Raw genomic sequence first — 21623 nt, 5'->3', positions numbered from 1 at the left:
GCTAGCTCAATTGAATCAAGTTTATTGTCGTTTTTTAAAGCCTTCTCAGGGGAAGACCGTTTATTTCCAATATAGTTGTTGTTGGAAACAATTAAATATATCAATGAATAAATAAATAACCCGCATCAGTCGTGAGGAACAGGGGTTCAGAAAATGGATGGATAAATAAATACCGTATTTTCCGGACTATAAGGCGCACCTAAAAACCTAAAGTTTTCTCAAAAGCCAACAGTGCGCTTTATAGTCCGGTGCGCCTTATATATGGACTAAATTCCTAAATCTAAACTGGCCCGAAGCATTGTGTCATGAAATCAAGCATTAGTGGCCTGCTGAAGACTATGAATCATGAATCAAAACGACTACGGATCATTATTTTGTGATTATAAATTAATTTGTTGCGCCTGAAGTTGAAATAGAAATGATAAAATGGAGAATGATTTGATTTGGATTAAAAATCTGACATGATGCATTAATGGTGCGCCTCATAGTCCGGTGCGCCTTATATAAGGACAAAGTCTTAAAATGGGCCATTCATTGAAGGTGCGCTTTATAATCCGGTGCGCCTTATAGTCCGGAAAATAAGGTACTATACAGTGGTTCAGCTACTGCAGCAGTATCTTCAGCAGCCTTCAACATAGCCACGAGGGCTGGGAATCAAACCCGCGAACTCTACCACCTTAGTTTTACTTTGACTGCCAGATTGTCATGATATAATATTTACGAAATATTTCATTGGTGCCAGCATCAGGTTATGACAATTAGTTATGGCGGCCTGGATTTAGGGGCAACGCCCATAAAAGTAAATGCTAACAAATAATAGATTTTACAAAGTGTCAGTTAAACAAAAGTGACAAGTGATTCTGAAGACCCTGGGCGGGATTGGAAGACAAAATTGTTGGTAGTCCATATTAGGGAAAAAAAAACAGCAGTCACTGAACTAGCTTCAGGCAAACTTTATAATTAAAATAATTATTTTTTTTACCTTACCTACAATCAACTTGGTCCATCAGAACTTTCAACATGACTGTACATTTCGACTTTCAGTAGAACTTGAAAAAGAAATCATTGGGACGTTTTCTATGGGCTTGCGCGTGTTCGGGGTGGTCTTCCGTCAAAGGTTGCTCCGCCCTTTGCCGGCGATGGGCCGCCCTCGCTCCTCCCACAGCGTGAGCCCGTCACAGGCGCACACCTGCTTAGGGTTCTGGAAAAGGCCGGCCGACCTGGCGATGATCCCGCACGCTAGCCTGCCCACGAGCCGGCGAGGAAGAAGACGAGAGTCGGTTGGAGAATTTGGCGCAAGGGCCCCGCGCCACGTCGCCACCCTACCTGGCGCCCGAGTTTCCTGTCATTTTGGAGAGCGGGTGGCCACCGAGGCCCAGGTCGTCAGGCCCAGAATCCACCACCAGAGACCGTCCGATCACGTCCCAGACCTGCAACGGGTCACCCACACCTTTACAGAGAGCTCCCAATATTATACGTGTGTGTGTGTGTGTGTGTGATACCTTCAGCTGACTGTCCTCCAGTCTGAACGACGCTCTGCCATCAGGTCCGGCCAGAATATTTCCAAGATCCCCAACATGCTGCACGATGACAACAAACTTGATTGAGCCCTTTTCGCACTGCACCTTTAGAAACACCACTGACACAAGCACATAGTCATGCCCGGTCCAAGAAAATCCTCACAGGGGTCAGATCCAAGCCCAGAAAGTCCAAACGCTGCCAGAGTTTGGCTTTAACCACAGGTGCTTCTTTCTTATCAACGGAGCTCGCCCATTTAATTCGTACCTTCTATGAAATAATTCAAAATCCCGACATCGTACCCGCTCAGCATCTTGTGGACCGCCGTGGGGTCTTCCAAACGGGTTGTAGTGCTCGCCACAGCTGCACACAGACGAGCGTCAACAACATCAGTCGGGCTGGATTTGTCAAGGTAGCGTGAAGACCCCTCACACACCTGAGGCAGTCGTCGGTGAGGTCGCCGAGCGCGTGTACGTGGAGGCCGTGGGCGCCGGGCTCCAAGCCATCTATGGTGCCGTCGATCAGGCAGCGCTCCTCGGACAGCTGCAGAAAACGCACCACTCCCTGGACCCGCCCCTCATGGCCGGCTAGCATTGCCACAGCGGCGCCCAGATCTGTCAAAGCCGCACCATGAGTAACCAGGGGCTCCATTTTTGATTACGTGTGTGTATGGGGCACCTTGGTCCTCTACGTTCCCCATGCCCTTAAGCACAGCCTGACGATGGGTGCTTTCAATCAAGGCCTGCACCTCGCCACTGCTCAGGGATGTCTCCACTAGGACGCGTCCTTCGCCGACATCCACGCTGACGGAGTGGATGCCTGACAAGGGCAAAAGTCAAGCTTCTCAAACTTTTTGGGTCTAGGGAACTTTTACAAAAATGTGTTTTATTGGAAATTAGGAATAGGAACACCTTTCACTTGTCTATTGTGTGACAATGAAGATAAAGATCTATTCTATAGCACTTTTCCAGCTACTTCCCACTAAGCTCCTCATTCGCCTACTGACGGCGCGGCATCAGGGGCCACCCGAGGACCCTTTGACGTGGTCACAGGGGCCAAGAATTGAAGCCGCAACCTCTGACCTCTGAGGCGACCTCTCTGCCACTGAGCCAATAAACGAGGATGTAAATAACTAAACCCGTGACTCGTAAATGAGTCACAGGCAGAACTCTTGGCATGTTTCCCATGGCGGTTAGTTCAGTGTAAACATCTGCTGCATGCTCCTTGCAAGTGTTTTCGTTTTTTGCAAGAGTTTTTATTTATTTATTTATTTATTTATTTATTTATTTATTTATTTATTTATTTATTTATTTCCAAAAGTCCAAAGTTTGTCTATTTACCACTAGTGGGGGAAGTTTGACAACCACCGATATAAAATCATAGGATGTACATAAAAGTAGCTCTCTAACCTGTTCGGTGTTCCAGAGCAGCTTTAACTTGATCACGACAGCCATCGCACGTCATCTGCACCGCAAACTCCAGCTACACACCAAAGAAACAAATGCTATGTTTTTAGCGGCGTGGCTAACCGGCTCGCTATTAAATGTATACATGTTCAACGCTTACTGACGATAAAATGTGTGCTTGTCAAACCTTTGCTGGTTTATGCGCGTCCATGGCGTCTCCGTGTTGGCCGCTGAAGGCATTCAATAATCGAGATAACATCAAATAGGAGCTATTTTCTGCTTTCATAAGCGGAAGATATCAGGGGGCGCGCGCCGCCATGTTGGTGAGGGCTTAAAGACGTCTAACCACCGCCGCCATATTGAGGAGGGCTTAAAGACGTCTAACCGCCGCCGCCATATTGGGGGGGGCTTAAAGACGTCAAACCGCCGCCGCCATATTGGTAAGGGCTTAAAGACGTCTAACCGCCGCCGCCATATTGAGGAGGGCTTAAAGACGTCTAACCGCCGCCGCCGTATTGGGGGGGGCTTAAAGACGTCAAACCGCCGCCGCCATATTGGTGAGGGCTTAAAGACGTCTAACCGCCGCCGCCATATTGAGGAGGGCTTAAAGACGTCTAACCACCGCCGCCATATTGGGGGGGGGCTTAAAGACGTCAAACCGCCGCCGCCATATTGGTGAGGTCTTCACCTTGTCAAATGTCCTCACTGCCACCTGATGTCGTTGACGCGCCACAGCAACTCACAAAAGGGGGAAATAGCTTTCGGCTTCTTTTTCCGGGTTATTAGGAGAAGGAGGAGGAGCAGGAGGAGGGTGGGCCCGCGGCGGGGGGAGGTACGTGTGGGATGGGCAAAGGCTGGGTGACGGCTCCCTTCAGCATCCAGTCGACGGGAAGTGAAAACAGCGGTCCAGCCGCGGGGGAATCGGGACGATGAGAAAGGTGGGAGTCGGTTGTTGTTTTTCCGCTAGAACCTGCAATAAAGTTCGGTCAATGTTGCGGCACGTTGCGAGAGAGGCTGTCTTTTTTATTTTTTTTGCTTCTCCATCACGTTCCATGTCATTTGGGAGGGCACGTTAGATGAGTCCAGATGGGCGAGGGCTTTAGTGACATTTGGGCCACATCCAGAATTCTTGTCATGTCCGGCAGATTAAAAAGGTCCATGTAGGAGATTAAGCCCTGGTTCAGGAACGCCATCATGTAGGCTTTTTTTTTTCTTTTCTTTTTTTCTCCTGGGATGAAGAACAGAACACGATTTGTGCCGGCTCAAGCCTTGACCGGACCGGACTGGAGAGTCGTCACCTCTGCTGTCTGAGTGAAACCGTGACGTCAGGAACATGGCCGAATAGTGTGTGTGTGTGTGTGTGTGTGTGTGTGTGTGTGTGTGATCCTTGTGAGTGTTGTCATTTTATTTTGCAGCCTCAGACAGTTTAGTAGCTTGGTACCTAAAGTTTAATAAACAAACAAATAAAAAAATATACGTTTTAGGGATTCCTACCGACGAATCAAACGTACTTTCCTGCTAAACCAAAGTTGAACGACGCCAATTTTGGTCCAAGGAAACAGCTGAGATTGAAATAGGAAGAGAAATCTTTAACCCTAAATTAAATCTCACTTGCCATCGTCGCAGTGGAAGCGGCGCAGAGCATGAGGACGTCACGGAAGGTCTTCCTGGCCCTCGTCGCTGTCGCTCTGGTGACTCTGCTGATGTACTACGGCGCCGATCGGAGATGGTGAGCGAGCCGACGAGGGGGGGGCGGGGCACACGACCCATATTCACTTTTGTTTGTTCACGGCCCCGCCTACTTTCCCGCCTCCAGGACCCGTTTTGACCTCGGCCCGTGCTTCCGTCGAGCGGCGGGCCCGAAGGCCAAGCGGACCAACGTGGCCTTCCTGAAGACTCACAAGACGGCGGGCAGCACGGTGCAGAACATCCTGTTCCGCTTCGCCGAACGCAACGGGCTGAGCGTGGCGCTGCCCAAAGCGCAATACTGCCACACCTTCAATTACCCCAAGGCCTTCAGCGCTCATTGGGTCCACCCGCACACGCTTCCGCCCAACATCATCAGCAGCCACATGCGCTTCAACGGCGCCGAGGTGCGCCGCCTCATGCCCGCCGACGCGCGTTACGTCACCATCCTGAGGGAGCCGGCGGCCATGTTCGAATCGCTCTTTAGCTACTACGGCCAGCACGCTCAGGCCTTCAGGAGCGTCCCCGGGGGCTCGCTGGACGTCTTCCTGGAGCATCCACTGCGCTACTACCGCCCGCAAGATAAGCGCTCCCATTTCGCCCGGAACACGCTCACTCACGACCTGGGCGGCGACAAGGACCGCCCCGCCACGGATGCGGCGTACGCGCGTTCCTTCACGGCCCAAGTGGAACGAGTCTTCTCCCTGGTGATGATCGCCGAGTACTTTGACCAGTCGCTGGTTCTCCTGCGTCACCTCCTCTCCTGGGACCTGGACGACCTGGTCTACGTCAAGCTCAACATGCGCGTGGCCAGCTCCAAGCGCCGCCTGACCCCGGACCTCGCCGACAAAATCCGCAGGTGGAATTGGATCGACGCGCACCTGTACGATCACTTCAACGCCTCGCTGTGGCGCCGGCTGTCGGCTTTGGGTTCGGCCTGCGTGGAGCGGGAGGTCCGCCTCCTGCACGCCGCCCAAGAGAAGTTGCTGCGGAGCTGCTTCGGTGGACGCCGGCCTCTGCCCAGTTTAGCGGGCAAGATCCAGAACAAGGACCTACGGCCCTGGCAGCCCAACGCCAAAGTGGGCATCCTGGGCTACAACCTCCCCGCCAACCTGAGCGGCGGGCTCTCCGGCTCCACGCAGGACCTCTGCCTGAAGCTCATCATGCCCGAGATCCAGTATACCAAGATTCTGCTGCGCTCCCAATCCCTTCGCTACTGCCAGAACCACCAGCACTGTTCTCCAACTAGTCTCTCAGTTCAATGACGTGACATCGATTCGATTTGAGAAGCCCCCCCCGACGCGTCCAACCGGGAGCTCTTCCCCGCTGAACCTGAATTCGCCGGAGCCTCCACCCCGACGTCCTCACGAGGTCCGAGTGGCCTCTTGCGGCAAGGGGGAGGGACGCGAGACCGAGAAGGAGACTGGGACTCTCACACGTCTCAGGAGAAGGAAACCAAGTTTCTGCCTACACTTTAGTTGCTATGACAACTAGGGATGGAAAAAGTGCAGCGATTTTTACATAAATACACACACACGTTCCTATCCAAAAGTATTGGAACGGCAAGGTCAATTCCTTGATGTCCACTGAAGACATTTGAGTTTCAAATCGAAAAATGAAAAGATTTGATGGGCTTCACATCTCAGCCGGTTTTATGTGAAGTATTGAAACAGACCATGGAAGCATCTTCAAGTGAAGGACACGTGATACATTTTCCCGTCAATTGCCACACTAGAATGATTTTGTCGACTCGTCAATTCACTCTGCTGCGATCATCCTGCGTGACGTCATCACTCCAGTCCAGCAGCCATCACGTGACCTCCCACAGGTGGAACACAAAAGCCCAAAACAAGAAGCTGTGAACATACTTTGTCATACTTTGGATCTCAACCGGCTGCTTTATTTCTCAGGTTTAGTCGACAACGAGAAGGTTGAGCTTTGTGATGATGACGTGCGTGCGCGCGTGCGTGTAAAGCACAATGACACTTTTGGATAAAGTTCAAGTTATTGATTTGGAATACAAGATGAACGTTGACAACTCACACAATTCAACCGACAAAATGTGATGATAAAATAAAAAGAAATTCTACCAGACGTCTCATTTTTATCCAGCCTTATTTATAAAAATGATTTTGTTTATTGCGATACATGAAATGGTCGCTTATTTATTTAAAAAGAAAATCCCCACTTGGATTCTTTTTCCAAATCTTTCCACCCCGTTACGTCAAGTTGTGTGTGACGCACACACACCGCCATGAAACTTTGCCACACGGCCAGGCTGAACTCGTGAGTGCTCAAAATGCAGTGGGCGGCGCGCCCCTGTGGCCAAAGCAAAAAAAAAAAAAAAAAAATGGCCCCCACCCACACCCACCCACTTGAACCTGCAACGCTTTGGGACGCAAATAGCGCGCTGACGTGCGACAAAGTGCAATTTCCGGTGCAATGACGCGCCGAACAGCACGGCGTTTTCGTGACCACGCCTGAGCTCCATTTGGGCTTCCAGGAGTCTACTCGGTCCAAGTTGCAAGCAGAGTGACGGGAGCGCTGGAGATGCGTTCAGTCTCCTCCTCCGCCTTGTCACCGCCGAGGCGCGCATCTCCTCGCTGACGAGCTCGCGCTCCTCCAGACGCGCACACGCCCTTCCAGCCGCCGCCGCCGCCTCGGGCGCCGCCACGACGCGTCGCTCATCCCGTCCCGGGGAGCACAAGGTAAGTCACCTGAGTTCGAGCTCGCGCGTGACCTCCTTCGACGTAGCAGGCTCGCCCAAAAGGCGTCAACTTTTCGCCGCGCGTGACGTCATTTGAAGGAACAATCGCAAAGTGAGTTTTCATTGATGAGTTCGGCTGCCAGAGGTCGTATAGGTGCCATGAGATCAGGTGAAAGCGAGTCCGAGTGGGCGGCAGCTCCCACTTGGGACGTTACGTAATCGTCAAGAAGAGTGAAAAGCGCCATCCTGTCGGCGTGGGAGTGGACGTGATGCTTATTGGCGCTTTTCTCGCTTCTTGGTGCATGCGCTCGGTCCGAGCCGTCGCTTGCGCGTGTGCACGACATGCGAGCAGAAATCAGACATGCCAATTAAGCCCTTCAATTAGCAGAGCTGCAGTTGTTGAAGGAATATTTTTAGAAGCTAAAAATGCTGCGTTGTTCTCCCAAAGCACTCGTTCTAAGGTAGCTGTGGAGTTTGAGCAGATTACTTTTACGCACAATATAGGTTGGGTTCATTATTTTGTGCAGTCAAGTTGGCTGAAGCTGGTCGCCATTTTGGATGCTTTGCTTTACTGAAGTTGAATGAAATGTGAAGCTTGAGATTTATTTCTCATCGCTTGAATTCATCAAATGATTTTTTGTTTGTTTGTTTTCTTTACCAAATTCTGGAATTCTCAAATTTGCTTTTTTGTTGTCACGTTCTACTTTGGCGCCGTTTGTTGGAGAAAGAAAATGATTGACAATGAAGTCCGGAAGAAACTGAAACTGGGGGGGGGGTCCACAATTAATTTGTTTCATGAGCGTATTCCACGATAAGGTGCCCCCCCCCACACACACATATATACGTCATGTCTAGTGTAAAAGTGTCCCATCAAGCTGGAGCGTCAATCATGAGAAGCACTTGGTTGCATCGGTTGACGTGGGCGTCAATGACGCCATCTGGCGGCCACAAAAGTCATGCCCGCAGTCAAAAAAAGAGAAAGTCTCTCCTTTAAACATAGGTTATCGCCCCCCCCTCACACATACACACTTACATTAACACACTCACATACACACAAACACGAGCTCAATTAATATGTAATCGCAGACCCCCCCCCCCCCCCCCCACACACACACACACACAGACAGACAGGCTTGCAAAAAGAATGAATATTCACAGTTATGCTCCTTCCCCGCCCCTACAGTCCAAGTGTTGCGTCCGGTTGTGTTTGTGTGACTCACAATCGGCTCAGTCACCCTCAGACGCACACAAAAATGGACACCTGCCGTCAATGCAGTAAGCGACCCCCCCGCCTTGCAGCAAGCACTCTCTCCCTCTACGTGGACACTTATAGCAGTCCTATTTGTCATCAGGATAAAATTAGCCGTCATCATGTTCACGCAGATGCGTTGCAGGCGGTTGTCAAACTGTTTTGGTTTTTTTCCCGTTCCACTTTGACGTCACTTTGTGAAGCAACTATGGCAACAGTCATCAAACTTTAAGCGTTACTATGAAACCCACAGACGACGCGGGTAAGCTAGGCTAGCAATTCAGTCATCAAAGTAAAGCCCCTCCAGAAAAGAAAATTAATAAATTAGTCCAGAAAGTCACCGTTGACAATACAAAGTACTCTGGGTGGTCGATGCAAACAGAGAAGTTGTCCACTTTGAAGATGACTCCAAGTACCGTTTTTCCCATGTATAATGCGCATAATTTAACGAATTTATTGTCCTAAAATCTGGGGTGCGCATTATACATTATACATATATATATTTTTTTAAAATCCGGATATGATACGGAGGCCGCCATTACAGATGCGCTTTCTTTTCTGCTGTTCACTTCGAACACAATGCTCTGGTATCAGACAAGGCTTGCTCAATCACCTGCTCGTTTGCTGTCTGTCACAATGTACCCTACGCAAATCCGAAACATTTCTTCGCTATCGAGTTTGCTAGCGCAGGCGCAGTGATACTGACCGGCAGAATAACATCCGGTTGTTCCCAAAGATGATCTTTTTTCTCAAATCATTTTACGTTCACGGACTTAAGTAGGAGTCAAGATTTGGGTGCGTATTATACATGGGTACAGGCTTTTTTCCAGCATCGACATGCCATTTTTAGGGTGCGTATTATACATGGGGGCGCATTATACATGGAAAAAAACGGTAGTTTGTTCGGAGCTGGCCAGGTTGCGAATGGCCGCTGTACCAGGAGATGGCAGCGTCCTCAAAGTGGCTCTGAATGATTGGTGAGGATGTCAAGGCTTGACTCGTCTAAAAAAAATAAATAAACAGCTTTTCTTGCTCGGAATGTCATTTTAAGGGGTGTCGACAATATCGAAAAGAAGCAAAGGCAGGGCAAAAAGTGGGGGGCTCTTCCCCCAGTGCCACCTAAGTTCACCTTTGTACTCGGACAAAAAGTGTCTCTGATCAATCAATCAATCAATCAATCAATTTGGTGCGCATTGTTTTCAACTGTTCATGTAAGTGTGTTGGAAAAATAAATACTGCTGTAAAGTAAAGTCATCTTCAGATGCTTGGAAAAAAAGTATTTGTTCTAAGCAGCGCTGGTGTTTGTGTGTGCGCCGTGGGCGCAGTTGCCTTTGGAAATACCGAGGAAGGAAGGGGTCGCGCTCCCTGAACGTCTCATACTCGCGCTCAGGTCCAAGCCGCATGTGGAGGAGACGAATCGAACGATGAAAACAATTATCCTGCAAATGAGCTCTCTCGGGCTATTTTTTTTTCCTCCAACTTGCGGTTGGCATGCTCATTGCGCTCACGGAGGGGGAGGACTTACGTAACAGGTGTCAGGAGGTTGATGTGCAAATGAATGGAAATAAAATATGTTCAGCAGTAGATTCCTTGAATGTTGCTGAAGCACGTGGCCACTCGCGCGAGGGAGGGAAGCAAAGAAATACACGTGGTACACAAGGTGTCATTTTTATGACTTTTATTTTTTTTTTTTTGCCAAGCTTTGTGGGAATAAACATACAGTAGCCGCCTTGCCGCTGCGTTGGTGTGAGCGTGCCTCGGCTTATCAGGGAAAAGGTGTTTCACTGAGTGGGAATGCCTGCTCGAATGTGGAGGCCAGGGTTGCCATGGCGACCATCTGCTGCTACGCTGGCGAACGCTCGCCGGCAGCCCACACATTGTGACATCCAGCAGCACGCCGAGCCCAGCCGAGCCCAACCGAGAGAGCACCAAGTATCGCAACACACTGACTGCTAACGTTAGCATCAGCCTTGCGGCTTAGTGTGAAACCGTGGCAAGTTTCTTCTAAAAGTCTGCCGGTTCTCTATGAATGAACTTCATGAATGACCAGGCAGCAGTCGAACAGATTTGATAAAAAAAACTGAACGGGCCCAAACGTGTGCCAAGATTGGACAATTAAAAAGTAAAAGTGAACTGTCAATTATATCACTTTTGTGTCATAGTTAGCTAATGCTCCCAGTTCATAAATAGATACATTGTGATTTACCGTAATTTTCGGACTATAAGTCGCGTTTTTTTTTCATAGTTTGGGTGGGGGGGCGACTTATACTCAGGAGCGACTTGTATACATATATATGTTTTTTTTCACTTTTTGGGGCATTTTATGGCTGGTGCGACTTATACTCCGGTGCGATTTATAGTCCGAAAATTACGGTATTTATTTTTCTTAAATATGAAGCGTAGTAAGTTGTCAGAGGTAGCTACCAAAGTATTTGTATTTTTTCCTGACTCGAAAGTGACCCGAAAGCAAAGAAGACCGGGAGGATGATCCCGCCGTTGTTTTTTTCAGATGCAGGAGGCGGGCGCCTCTCAGCCGGGTCCCCAGCGGGACTTGAGCGTCCTGGATCGTCTGCTGCTGACACACCCGGTTTGGCTTCAGCTGTCACTCAAGCAAGACTCCGCCCTCTACATTCTGCTGAGAGAGCCTGTCGGGGTGAGCTGAGCGCAAAGACCCGTTTTAGCTCAATTCAAAGTCACCGTCAAGTGAAAATAGATGTTCACAAAGCTGCCAAATTGGACTGAAAAGAAAAATCAAGCCGTACATTATCAATGAGGTTTTAAAATGATGAAAGATCAGGCCATTGCTAGCTAGCTAGCTAGCGAGTGAGCTAAAAGCTAGCTCGCTAGCAAGTGAGCTCAAAGGCTTCTGAAGGTTCCTCGGCGGCTCTTCTGGGGCGTCGCTTCTTGCGACGTCTGGTCTTCCTAGCAAGTGAGCTAAAAGCTAGCTAGCTAGCTAACAAGCGAGCTGTAAGGCCTCTGAAGGTTCCTCGGTGGCTCTTCCGCGGCGTCACTTCTTGTGACGTCTGGTCTTCTTGCAGACATTCTTGGTGCGCAAGTGCAGCTTGAGTCAGAGGAAGGTTCTCTGTGTGAGGGTCACGGCAGACAGGACTTGGTCCTCCGTGAAGGAGTGCTTCATCTGTGAGGAAGACTACAGTGAGTCCAGCGACAGCGGCGCCGCGACTGACGCCGGGCCGTCACTCAAACTCTGCTTCTTCTTCTGCCAGCGTTCGCCTTGGAGAGCTCGGCGCTCAGCTTCCCGGACTTGTGTCGCCTGGTGGCCTTCTACTGCGTCAGCAGGTCCACATGTGCTTCTACTGAACTGCAATTGTTCAGCGATGACAATATTTATTCAGCGGAAACAATATTCCATCTCATCATCGTTAGAAACAATGGTGGGATTGTTTTGTCCGCAGGGACGTCTTGCCTTTCCCTCTTCAGTTGCCGGACGCCATCGCCAAGGCCACGACGCACCGGCAACTGGAGTCCATCTCGCACATGGGCCAAGGTGCGCTCCGCCGGATCATCACCGCTTTTGGTGAAGGGGAAAGCCTAACTTCTCCCCGTCCGCCGTCTCATCCGGTCTCTACGCAGACTTCTGGAACTCGCCGAGCGCGTCGGAACTTCAAAATGGACCTCTGGCGGCGGCGGGCGGCGGCTTGATCCAGGCGGCGGCGGCCTCGGAGCGATGGCGGGTTCAGGGCCGCAGCGGTCAAAGCAAACTATGCTTCATAAATCCTCTCTTCCTGCAGCTGGAAGTCTTGAAGGTGGCTTGTGTCAGCCTGAGGGAGGAGCAGAACCGCTGAGCTTACGCTCTTTTCCATTCCCCCAGCATTCAGAACTCCAGAACCACAGTGCCTCGAACAAGCGACACCGTTTCAAGCGCAGCGTGCGACTGCGCCTCTCCGAGTCCTCCATGAATCTGTCCCTGGAGGGGGTGGGCTCCTACTCCCCGCCTCCGTCCATGGAGATGGCCGCTGGGTCAGAGAGGTTGCGCAACTCTCATCCCCAGAGGAGAGTTCACTCCGGAGCAGGGGTCCTGAGGAGGACGCCCGCCGTGTCACCGGGGTCCGCGGGGTCCGAGGAAGAGGGCGCAACGGCTGTGCGAGCGCCTCAAGTAAGAGTCGGATTAAAATGAAGAAATAAATATGATCGTTAATGACTAAATGAATTAATAAATAAAATAGGATTGTTATTAATTATGATTGCCAAGACCAGTCTCGAGAGAAAAAAACAATCTTGCTCTTGTCTTGACTTTTGGTGCTTTGGGGAATTCTCAGGAAGTAAGGTCCACCAATCTGTGGTAGTTCCGAGATTAACCTGTAGCGGGCGCCAGAGGGTAAACGCAGTCATGGAAGAAGAAAACAAAATTCATCCCTCTTCCTGGTTGGCTGGTTCCGTTTCACTTTGAATGGACCAAACTCAAGGATGAAAAGGGGTTCGGAGCATTTTTCGGAGCAAATGGAAGAGGGAACCCCGGATTATCCTGTCGCTCAGGATAATCTTTCAAAGACATCCGATAATCAGGCCTTTTCTCAATTCAGTCTAAAGATCAACATCTATATGTGTGGTTCAGGTGGACCAGCCTCCCGATGTCCAGCAGTCGCCGGCGCCGGCGGCGGAGGGGCCCGCCATCGAAGTGGCTCTGCTGGCCCCGGAGCGCCGGGCGGCGCCGTCTCTGGCCGAGCTGGACAGCAACAGCTCCTTCAGCAGTCTGGACGAGGAAGACGATTGGGATTCCGATTCCGAGAGCGGGTTCCAGACCCAGAGCCCCCGGCGGCCGCCGCTGGTGCGCTCGCGAGGCCGCGGCGGTCTGCGCCGCATGAGCGAGGCCTTTGTGTGCTTCTTCGCCCCGGACAAGCGTCTGACCCGACTGGTGCGGGAGCTGTCCCGGGACCGGCGCTCGATTTTCGGCGGGATGGTGCAGGACTTCCTCCTGGCTCACACGGGCTTGCTGAAATCGCTATCGGCCGGCTCGCTCTCCTCGGCGCCGCGTGTGACGTCCGTGCAGCTGCTGCAGGGCGTGCGCCTGTTTCTATCGCAGGCCAAGTGTTGCTTAGTGGAAAGCGGCGAGCTGGAACCTCCCATCGAAACTTTGGTGCCGGAAAACGAGAAAGGTAGACACATCCCAGCGGAGTCCGCATTGTTTTGTTGTCAACAATGTAAAAGTCACCCGGACCCGTGCGTAGGCTTGCCCGGCCGGCCTTGCACGGACTTCTGGGGGGGGGGGGGGGGGGGGGGTGCTGGGCCGCTCGCCTTCCTTCCTTCCTGCACTCTGATTTATCTGCCTTTGCGTTGGCGGGAGCCATTCGAATTTTTTTTCCCCTCACTCTCGCTTATCATAAAAAGATCTCAAAAGCCCACGCACGCTTGGAGAGCGCACGATTCAAAGGGAGGGGGGAGGGGGGGTGTTACAGTAAAAACACAGAGTCACTTAACATATTTGTAAGCGAGCAAGATGGACGCATGAAATCTACTTGAACGCTCGCTAGCAACAAAATGCAAATACACAGCTGCGCTACGTCGAAGAATTTCCAGACTCCACAGGAGTTTTTTAATTTCAATTCTTGTTTTCAAAATTTGGCACAACAGAATTGGTCATTGAATTACACAATGTTAGCAAAGTTAGCAGAGCGCATTGTTGTGCTAGCATAAAACCAAATCAAACGTTTTCTTTTTAAACTAGGTTATCTCAACAGGTATTGTAAATCGAAAATGTTGTTTTGTACTTATGTTATTTCTCTATTTTATTCTGAAGTATTTTTGAGACACGAGTATTTAATTTCAAATTTTGAGTCAAAAATTTGGCACAACAGAATTGGTCATTGAATTAGACAATGTTAGCAAAGTTAGCGGAGCGCGTTGTTGTGCTAGCATAAAACCAAATCAAACGTTTTCTTTTTAAGCTAGGTTATCTCAACAGGTATTGTAAATCGAAAATGTTGTTTTGTACTTATGTTATTTCTCTATTTATTCGGAAGTATTTTTGAGATACGAGTATTTAATTTCAAATTTTGATTCAAAAATTTGGCACAACAGAATTGGTCATTGAATAGCCCCGCATTGGACAATGTTAGCAAAGTTAGCGACGCGCATTGTTTGCTAGCATAAAAACAAAGCAACAGTTTTTAACAGATATTGTATATAAAAATGTTGTTCCGTACCTGCATAAATTTCTTTACTTTACAAAGCGGTCTCGCTGTTCCAGATCTTGCCCTGGAGCGTGCCATGTTCTCCTGCGTGCTGCGCCCCCTCAAGTCTCACCTGGATGGCGCCCTGGCGGCGCTACACCGGCAGGACGCGTCCAGCCAGCGCTTCAGCCGCAACCTGGCGCGTCTAAAAGACGAGGACGGCGCCGCCCAACGCTTGGGCGTGCGCACGGGCCTGCCCGACGGGCGGCTGGTGGACAAAGTGAAGCAGAAGTTGGCGCTGATGCGGCGCACGCATTCGCCCGTCGACAAGGTTCTGCTGCTGTTGCAGGTCTGCAAGTGCGTGCAGAAGGGCCTGGACGCCCCGCACGGTGAGACAAAAAGTCCTGGCGGACCTCTCGGGTCAGGTTCAAATGTCGAGCGTTTGGTTCTCAGCAGGACAGGAAGTGAGCTGGGAGGATTTCCTGCCGTCGTTGTCCTACGCCATCGTGGAGTCCAACAAGCCTCACATCTTGATGGAGGTGGAGTACATGATGGAGCTCCTGGAGCCATCTTGGCTCGGCGGTGAAGGTCGGTGCTCCTCAGCGGAACCTCGGTGTGCAGAACTTGTCTGGAGTCCACTTTGCGCTTTCCAGGCGGCTCCTACTTGACCAGCGTCTTCGCCAGCCTGCATCTGATCCAGAGCCTGGACCCGGAGCGGACCATCTCAGGCTGCCTTACGTCCGAGGCCCGGCAGGCGCTGAAGCAGTGGCGCTGTCGGCGAAGCCTCGAGGCTCAGAAGCAGAAGGAGAACCAGCAGCGTCAGGTAGCGGCGGCCGCTGAATTCCACCAGCTCGGTTGTCGAGTCGCAAACGGAACTCCGACCCGGGTTAGCGAGTTATCCCATTTTGGATTACCCTGGAGTTTTGGGTCCATTGTGAGACAGTGTAGAACTCGAGGATTGGAAGTTAAAAATTGGAGTCCTCCAGCCGTTCTTTTTTTTTTTTTTTGGGGGGGGGGGGGCAAAATTATTTGCAATTATTTTGCATCCACCAGCTTTCGTAACGTGCTTGGAATTCATTTGAAAGGATTACTTTTGAAAAGTAATCCTCTGATGTGGGCCATGCATGAACACGCACACACACAGGCACGTACACACACACTTTCACCTGTTATCACATTGTTGGGTACAGACTGGGAAAAAAAAAAGCAAAGCGGCGACACTGTTAAGCACTACGTTTGCGTGCGGTCACGTGGTGCCTCTCCGGGCTTCAAATAGCCCGTCCAAGTGAGCCAGCAGCCAGATTCTGCTCCGACACTGGCGGCCGATTGGTGAGGCGAGTGCGATGAGGGAGTGGGCGGTCAGATAACATGAAATTGTTTGAGCTGCAACTACGCACGCACCCGAGCAGGCAAACACAATATGCAAACGGACAGCGAGGAGCTTGCCGACTCTGTAAGTTGGACCTGTTGATATTTCTCTCTTATCGCTGCATGTTTGTGTGCGGGGGGGAGGGGGGGGGGGAGTGACCCCACCCCCCCACCCCCTGTTATATTGTCTTTGCGCTTCTGAAATATTTTGAACTATTATTCAGCCAAGTCCGACTTGTGCGCCGATTTTGTAGTACCTCGTTATGCCGCAAGATGCAGGGCAGGACCCGGGTCCATTGGATGTGGCATCATGAATTTAGAACTGGAACAGGTTTTTTGACAGGGACAACTAAGGCGCTTTGGGTGAGGGAACTTCGAAATGTGTTCAGAATTTTTATCTCACGCTTGCATGACGGGTAAAAAACATTAAAAAAAAAATCATCTAGTGGAATTTGCTGTCCAGGATGTGCATCATTTTGGAGAGCGTAAGCCAATCCCTTCTCTTCCTGGATTTCTGAGTGTTGTTTGTGCCCCCCCCCCCTCTTCCCCCCTTCCACTCCCCCCTCCAGAGGTGCGTTCGGATACTGTTCCAGGACGGGGAGCGGAGCGCCGTGCGGACCTTGCAGTGGCGAGTGGGCGAAAGTAGCCAGGCGCTGGCGCAGTTGTGCGCCGCCACCTTCGGCGTGACTGACCCGCAGCAGTACGCGCTGTACTGGCGCAGCGGCGGCGAGATGCGACCCCTGCCCCCCCAGGCGCAGCCTCAGGACCTGGCGGGCCACAGCGAGGGAGGCCCCTCCCTCTCCTACCTGAGGACCGACCACGACTTCAGCAAGATGCGGCGACTCACCAGAGGCGGCGCTGTGGACTTGAGTGAGTCGGTGTGCGAGGAGTGAGCGGAGTGCATGCGAGCGGAGGAGGAGGAGGGCGGGAGGAAGGAAGGAAGGAAGGAAGGAAGGAAGGAAGGAAGGTAGGAAGGAAGGAAGGAAGGAAGGAAGGAAGGAAGGAAGGAAGGAAGACACTGACGCCGTCGGGTCGCGCGTGGAACAGAGCGGGAGCGCCTCTGGCTGCGCCTCTGGCCGCGCCTGCTGTGGAGGAGGCTTCCGTTTGCATGATGGAAGGGATGATGACGTCACAAACGCGCTCAAAGACCTCGATGCCAAAGTTTCCTGCTGTTGACTTTTAAGAAGGAGACTTTCAAAGTACGAAAAGCTGTTGGTGCATTTCTGCCAGATCCTTGAAAGCCGGGTTGCGAGGACGCGGGTCCACAGCGCCCCCTTCTGGCGTCTGCCGGGACGAGAGGCCAAAATACGTTCTCTTCTATCCTTCAATCGATTCTAAATTCTCCTTGTTGAGCAAGCCGATCAGCTCCGGACCTTCTTTATTGCTTTGCTTTCTCCAACGTCAATTGTGGCCAACACGTGCTGGCCACCAACCAGCATGACGTCAGCAGGCCGGCCGAACTCTTATTGGAAGCTGTTGGCGGCCATTGCGAGCGGAGCAAACTGCCACTGACCGTTGTATTTCAAACTAGCTTTGAATGTTCCGCTTGCAAGACTATTCGGAAGTGATGACCATGATGTGCTTTGGGCATAAGTGCATGCGTTCTGAAAACATCCAGATTTGATTTGTAGGCTCTGCAAAAGTGGCGTGTGCATGTGTTTGCTGTGTGAGCTCACTATTCCTTTTCCTTGTATATGTGCCAGGTCATTTGCAATAATTAAAAGAATTAAAAAAAAAGATGTGCAGCTGTGGGTACTCATGTTTTTCTTTTTGTCCATCAATGCCTATTATTTATGCAAGATCAAAATATATCAAAAAGCTGGATTTAAGGTCAGGGTCCTGAGGAGGTCAGAAGATTCCCCTGAGACCTCAGCGAAATTTAATATATCTTTTTTTATTATTATGACTGACTATGACTATTATAATGATTATTATTATTATTAAAAAAAAAAAAGTGAAAGTGGAAATTTAGTGAACCAGGCGTCTTACTTCCGGGTTAGGAAAATAGCAACCAAAATAACTCGTATTTATTAAGAAATTAAATCACCGCCGTGCCAAATGTATTATATATTAATATATTAATATGTAATATATTTTTGTATTGTTTACTTGAATGTTTTGTTGTCCGTGGACCTATATAATATATATATATATATATATAATATAATATAATATAATATAAAATAATATAAAATAATATAATATAATATAATATGATATAATATAATATAATATAATATAATATAATATAATATAATATAATATAATATAATATAATATAATATAATATAATATAATATGTCTTGTCACCGTGGGATAGTAGGAAACGCAATTTCGATCACTTTTTGTGTCTTGACGTGAAGAAATTAACAATAAAGCAGACTTTGACTTGGATATAATTCTGCACATGGTTACGAATAACCGTGAAAAGTTTAAAATAGCGCGATGCAGCTTCTTTTATTTTAGCAGTAGCCATGGCTAACATTGATTAGCTGTGACCATTCGTAAAAACTGCTTGTGTTTTTGGTCCAAAGTATTTGAAGCCTCTTGAAGCTGAGAATCGTGACGTCAGAAAACACCGGTCGAGTCGACGAGTGAAGCCCGCCAGCAGGTGACGCCACATATCAATTTTTCAAATAGGGAAGCCAAGTCACGTGACCGAAGGCGGAAGTGGAGCGGCGAGGGACGTCACTTGAAGACGGAGACGAGTTGAACGGGAAACAACACACAAAAATCACTCAACAACACGCGCAACGTGCGTCCGTGCAACTTACGTGAGTCGGGTGAAAGTTGTGGAGCCCCATTTTGGCTCTTATGCCTCACCATCTTTTATTTGGCGAGCTTTGCCTTCATTTTAAGTGTGAGCTTGGCTTATCGGGAGATTTTCAAATTTGAATGAATTCTCATGACCTTGACTACTTGTGCCTTTTCCCCTGATCCATTATTAAGTCGTTTAACATTTGGGGCGAAGTAGAAAGTGTTTCGTTCTAAAAACAGGAGCACTTTGAGATTTTTTTTTTTTTTAAATGTAAAGTGCTCTATAAATATAATGTATTATTATTACTTGTCCACTTGCTGTAGTGTAGTGGAAATGGAGCAAGTAACCTTTTTCATAATTAATGCCTTCAAGTTTATTTACAGTTAGTGATTGATTAAACGTGCTCAGTTTAATAACACATGTCTGGCATAAATGTTGATATCAAAACTGGTATTGCTATTAACTGGATCTATCCGCCCATCTCGACCGCACGTGCACTCTGTATTTAAGTAGAACTTCAGATCATTGTGTCTTGAAAAAAGACTTCATTCTTATTTGACTCCTTTTTTATGATTAAAAAAAAAAAAAATCCGTGATGATGCTTATGGCATATAGCCACCATCCAGCTAATCCTCTTAGTAAATTGTTTTGCTCCACCGGCAGCACAATGATTCCCTCCCACTGGACCAGCGCTCGCTCGCTTCTCGACTTTGTCTCTTTTTGTATTGTCCCCCAAGGCGAGACGCCCACGTAGTGATGGCCAGATTGTCATAGGGAGTGTTCACCTCACTCCTGGGATCATGGCTGATGCCGCCGCAACGAAGAAGAGTGAGTGGCAACTGGCAACCATTTTATTGATTGAAGCTCTTTGCCTTTGTGACCTTTTCACAAATTTACCACACTTTTTAATGTGACCCGATCCTTAGGAAAAATAATCTATTCATTTTAATTTTTTTTTCCAGGGTCTACCAAGGCGGGAGGCGTTCGCTTCTCGGAGAAAGCCCCGGTGTCCGGTGCCCAGGGGGGCGGTGCCCAGGGGTCCGCCGCCCGGGCGGCCGCCACCCAGCCGCCCGGCGCCCCGTCTCACGTCCACTTTGACGACAAGCTGCACGACTCGGTCATCATGGTCACGGCGGAGGATGACGGCAGCTTCTTGGTCAAGGTGACGGCCACCTTGAAAAGTTTGAACGCTCTTCTGTCCATCACCCGGAGGCAACTTGGAATCGGCCCGCCGAAGCTCCGCTCGCTGACTTGAATTTCCTTCCGTTCAGTTGGGCTTCCTGAAGGCGCAGCACCGCTACGAAATCGCCTTCACCCTGCCCGAGGTGCCGGCTCTCGGCAAGGAGGTGTGTCTGGCGCCCAGGCCGAGCCCCCATCTGCGGGTCATCGACGTCTCGCCTGCTCCCGAAGGTGACACGCGGGAAGCACTGGCTTCTTTTTTGGGCATCTATGGCGTCCCCCTCACCCAGCCCCTCCCTCCCTCTCTCCCTCCCCCTGCAGGTGGTCTGAAAATGATGTGCGAGTACATGGCTCAACAGGAGGGGGTGCTGTGTGAGCAGGTGCAGCTGCTGAGCGAGGCCAACGACGACGTCTGCATCACGGTCAAAGTTCACGCCAGAGTCATGGGTATGATGTCATCGATGCCTCTTCACCAATCAATAACAATGTGAAATGTATTCAATTTATTCCTTAAGTACATATTTCATATAGACTAAACCGGATGATAAAAACAGATGCTAAAAATAGAACACAGTAAGGCCTTATGAGTTTTTGATTGTTTGTTTTTTCACACCAATCAATAACGATAGGAAATTTATTCAGTTTTTTTCTAAACTTCAACTTTCATATAGACTAACTATGGTCAGAAAGATGCTAAAAATAGAACACAGTAAGGTCCTCTTGATGTTTTGCTTTTTTTTTTACACCAATCAATAACAATATGGGATTTATTCAGTTGAGGACATATAAGTACATATTTCATATTAACAAAACAGTATGATGATCAAATAAAAAATGCCAAACAAATACCCTATCCACTTCACTTTTCAAGGAACAAAGAGTGACGAGATGCAATCATCTCACTTTGCTTTTCTCCCCAGACCGCCATCACGGCACGCCCATGCTGCTGGAGGGCATTCGCTGCATCGGCGTGGAGCTGGAGTACGACTCGGAGCAAAGCGACTGGCAAGGCTTCGACTGACTCTCCTTATTGCGAGACCCATGCGACCCGAACTTGTGAGCATCACTTCATCAGCAAAAAAAAAAAAGACACTTATCAGGCGGCTTTGCTAATGCTAACGCTACCGCCGCAGCACTCCTTGCTATTAGGCTAGTGCTTTGGCCGCCACTTGAAAGTGTCTCTTTTGCTCCGGATCTTCCTCCAGTTTCGCTGCGTTTTGTAAATTGATCCAAACATGATAAAAACTGGGCCGGTTGCAAAATAAGACATGGCAAGATGTGCGGGACTCAAATGTTTGTTTACAAGCCATAAGTTCCCTTTAAAGGGTGAAAAGCTCACATTATTCTAGGAGGCCTACAAGTGCCTTCCTCCTCCTCCTCCTCCTCCTCCTCCTTCCTGTCGTCACACTTCCTGCCACGTCCTGGACGAGGATGAGGAGAACCAATCCTCGTGGACATCAATCGTCTTATTTCTAGTTTTCTTACTGTCTTCAGCGTTAAGTGAAGAGTTCTTGTTTCGTGAATGTCCAACTTGTCATTTTTGTCTCGAATAAATTGAAGCGTTTCTATGTGACTTGCGGCAGTTCCTTGGATGCCCGCTAGGTGGCGGTTTCGTCTGCTGAAA

General features: G+C 49.4%; 4 protein-coding genes across 7 annotated transcripts; 3 read left to right on the top strand and 1 right to left on the bottom strand.

Moving 5' to 3' along the window:
• Positions 1-938: 938 nt before the first annotated feature.
• LOC133160269 (copper chaperone for superoxide dismutase-like) lies at positions 939-3304 on the bottom strand. Of its 3 annotated transcripts, none has more exons than XM_061287972.1 (8): positions 3085-3304; positions 2928-3000; positions 2197-2337; positions 1955-2132; positions 1821-1881; positions 1503-1580; positions 1327-1430; positions 939-1244 (listed from the first exon to the last, which is right to left on the bottom strand). In XM_061287972.1, exons 2-8 carry the CDS (start codon positions 2980-2982, stop codon positions 1112-1114), a joined length of 750 nt encoding a protein of 249 aa, XP_061143956.1. In that variant the 5' UTR covers positions 2983-3000; positions 3085-3304; the 3' UTR covers positions 939-1111. The 3 variants fall into 3 exon arrangements, with proteins under 3 accessions (XP_061143956.1, XP_061143955.1, XP_061143954.1); XM_061287971.1 differs by having other exon boundaries at positions 3089-3304; XM_061287970.1 differs by having other exon boundaries at positions 3112-3298.
• A 447-nt stretch (positions 3305-3751) lies between these two features.
• On the top strand, positions 3752-6718 carry gal3st3 (galactose-3-O-sulfotransferase 3). 2 transcript variants are annotated; one of them, XM_061287956.1, is made up of 3 exons: positions 3752-3862; positions 4551-4653; positions 4741-6718. In XM_061287956.1, the coding sequence occupies exons 2-3, from the start codon at positions 4568-4570 to the stop codon at positions 5873-5875; spliced, it is 1221 nt and encodes a 406-aa protein (XP_061143940.1). In that variant the 5' UTR covers positions 3752-3862; positions 4551-4567; the 3' UTR covers positions 5876-6718. The 2 variants fall into 2 exon arrangements, with proteins under 2 accessions (XP_061143940.1, XP_061143949.1); XM_061287965.1 differs by lacking the exon at positions 3752-3862 and adding an exon at positions 4110-4313.
• A 404-nt stretch (positions 6719-7122) lies between these two features.
• On the top strand, positions 7123-17791 carry rin1b (Ras and Rab interactor 1b). Its single transcript, XM_061295110.1, has 12 exons — positions 7123-7318; positions 11076-11219; positions 11605-11719; positions 11791-11863; positions 11980-12071; positions 12158-12330; positions 12396-12680; positions 13140-13680; positions 14772-15083; positions 15151-15282; positions 15348-15517; positions 16632-17791. Exons 2-12 carry the CDS (start codon positions 11076-11078, stop codon positions 16953-16955), a joined length of 2361 nt encoding a protein of 786 aa, XP_061151094.1. The 5' UTR covers positions 7123-7318; the 3' UTR covers positions 16956-17791.
• A 914-nt stretch (positions 17792-18705) lies between these two features.
• Positions 18706-21572, top strand: adissp (adipose secreted signaling protein). Its single transcript, XM_061289828.1, has 6 exons — positions 18706-18836; positions 19558-19648; positions 19783-19982; positions 20092-20230; positions 20321-20446; positions 20920-21572. Exons 2-6 carry the CDS (start codon positions 19621-19623, stop codon positions 21018-21020), a joined length of 594 nt encoding a protein of 197 aa, XP_061145812.1. The 5' UTR covers positions 18706-18836; positions 19558-19620; the 3' UTR covers positions 21021-21572.
• The last annotated feature ends 51 nt before the right edge of the window (positions 21573-21623 follow it).

Source organism: Syngnathus typhle, linkage group LG1 (assembly GCF_033458585.1).
Source record: "Syngnathus typhle isolate RoL2023-S1 ecotype Sweden linkage group LG1, RoL_Styp_1.0, whole genome shotgun sequence".
Taxonomy (NCBI): Eukaryota; Metazoa; Chordata; class Actinopteri; order Syngnathiformes; family Syngnathidae; genus Syngnathus; species Syngnathus typhle.
This window is presented reverse-complemented; position numbering and strand designations above follow the sequence as displayed.

Excerpts from the sequence above, each read along its gene's own strand:
- LOC133160269 (XM_061287970.1), bottom strand. The coding sequence starts at position 3,210 with ATGAAAGCAGAAAATAGCTCCTATTTGATGTTATCTCGATTATTGAAT. Across the intron at positions 3,001-3,111 it reads ACGCGCATAAACCAGCAAAG|CTGGAGTTTGCGGTGCAGAT; the intron begins GTTTGACAAGCA and ends TTTGGTGTGTAG. Across the intron at positions 1,245-1,326 it reads ACAGGAAACTCGGGCGCCAG|GCTAGCGTGCGGGATCATCG; the intron begins GTAGGGTGGCGA and ends GCTCGTGGGCAG.
- adissp (XM_061289828.1), top strand. The coding sequence starts at position 19,621 with ATGGCTGATGCCGCCGCAACGAAGAAGA. Across the intron at positions 19,649-19,782 it reads TGCCGCCGCAACGAAGAAGA|GGTCTACCAAGGCGGGAGGC; the intron begins GTGAGTGGCAAC and ends TTTTTTTTCCAG. Across the intron at positions 19,983-20,091 it reads ACGGCAGCTTCTTGGTCAAG|TTGGGCTTCCTGAAGGCGCA; the intron begins GTGACGGCCACC and ends CCTTCCGTTCAG.
- gal3st3 (XM_061287956.1), top strand. The coding sequence starts at position 4,568 with ATGAGGACGTCACGGAAGGTCTTCCTGGCCCTCGTCGCTGTCGCTCTG. Across the intron at positions 4,654-4,740 it reads TACGGCGCCGATCGGAGATG|GACCCGTTTTGACCTCGGCC; the intron begins GTGAGCGAGCCG and ends TCCCGCCTCCAG.
- rin1b (XM_061295110.1), top strand. The coding sequence starts at position 11,076 with ATGCAGGAGGCGGGCGCCTCTCAGCCGGGTCCCCAGCGGGACTTGAGC. Across the intron at positions 11,720-11,790 it reads CATCTGTGAGGAAGACTACA|CGTTCGCCTTGGAGAGCTCG; the intron begins GTGAGTCCAGCG and ends TTCTTCTGCCAG. Across the intron at positions 15,283-15,347 it reads ATCTTGGCTCGGCGGTGAAG|GCGGCTCCTACTTGACCAGC; the intron begins GTCGGTGCTCCT and ends TGCGCTTTCCAG.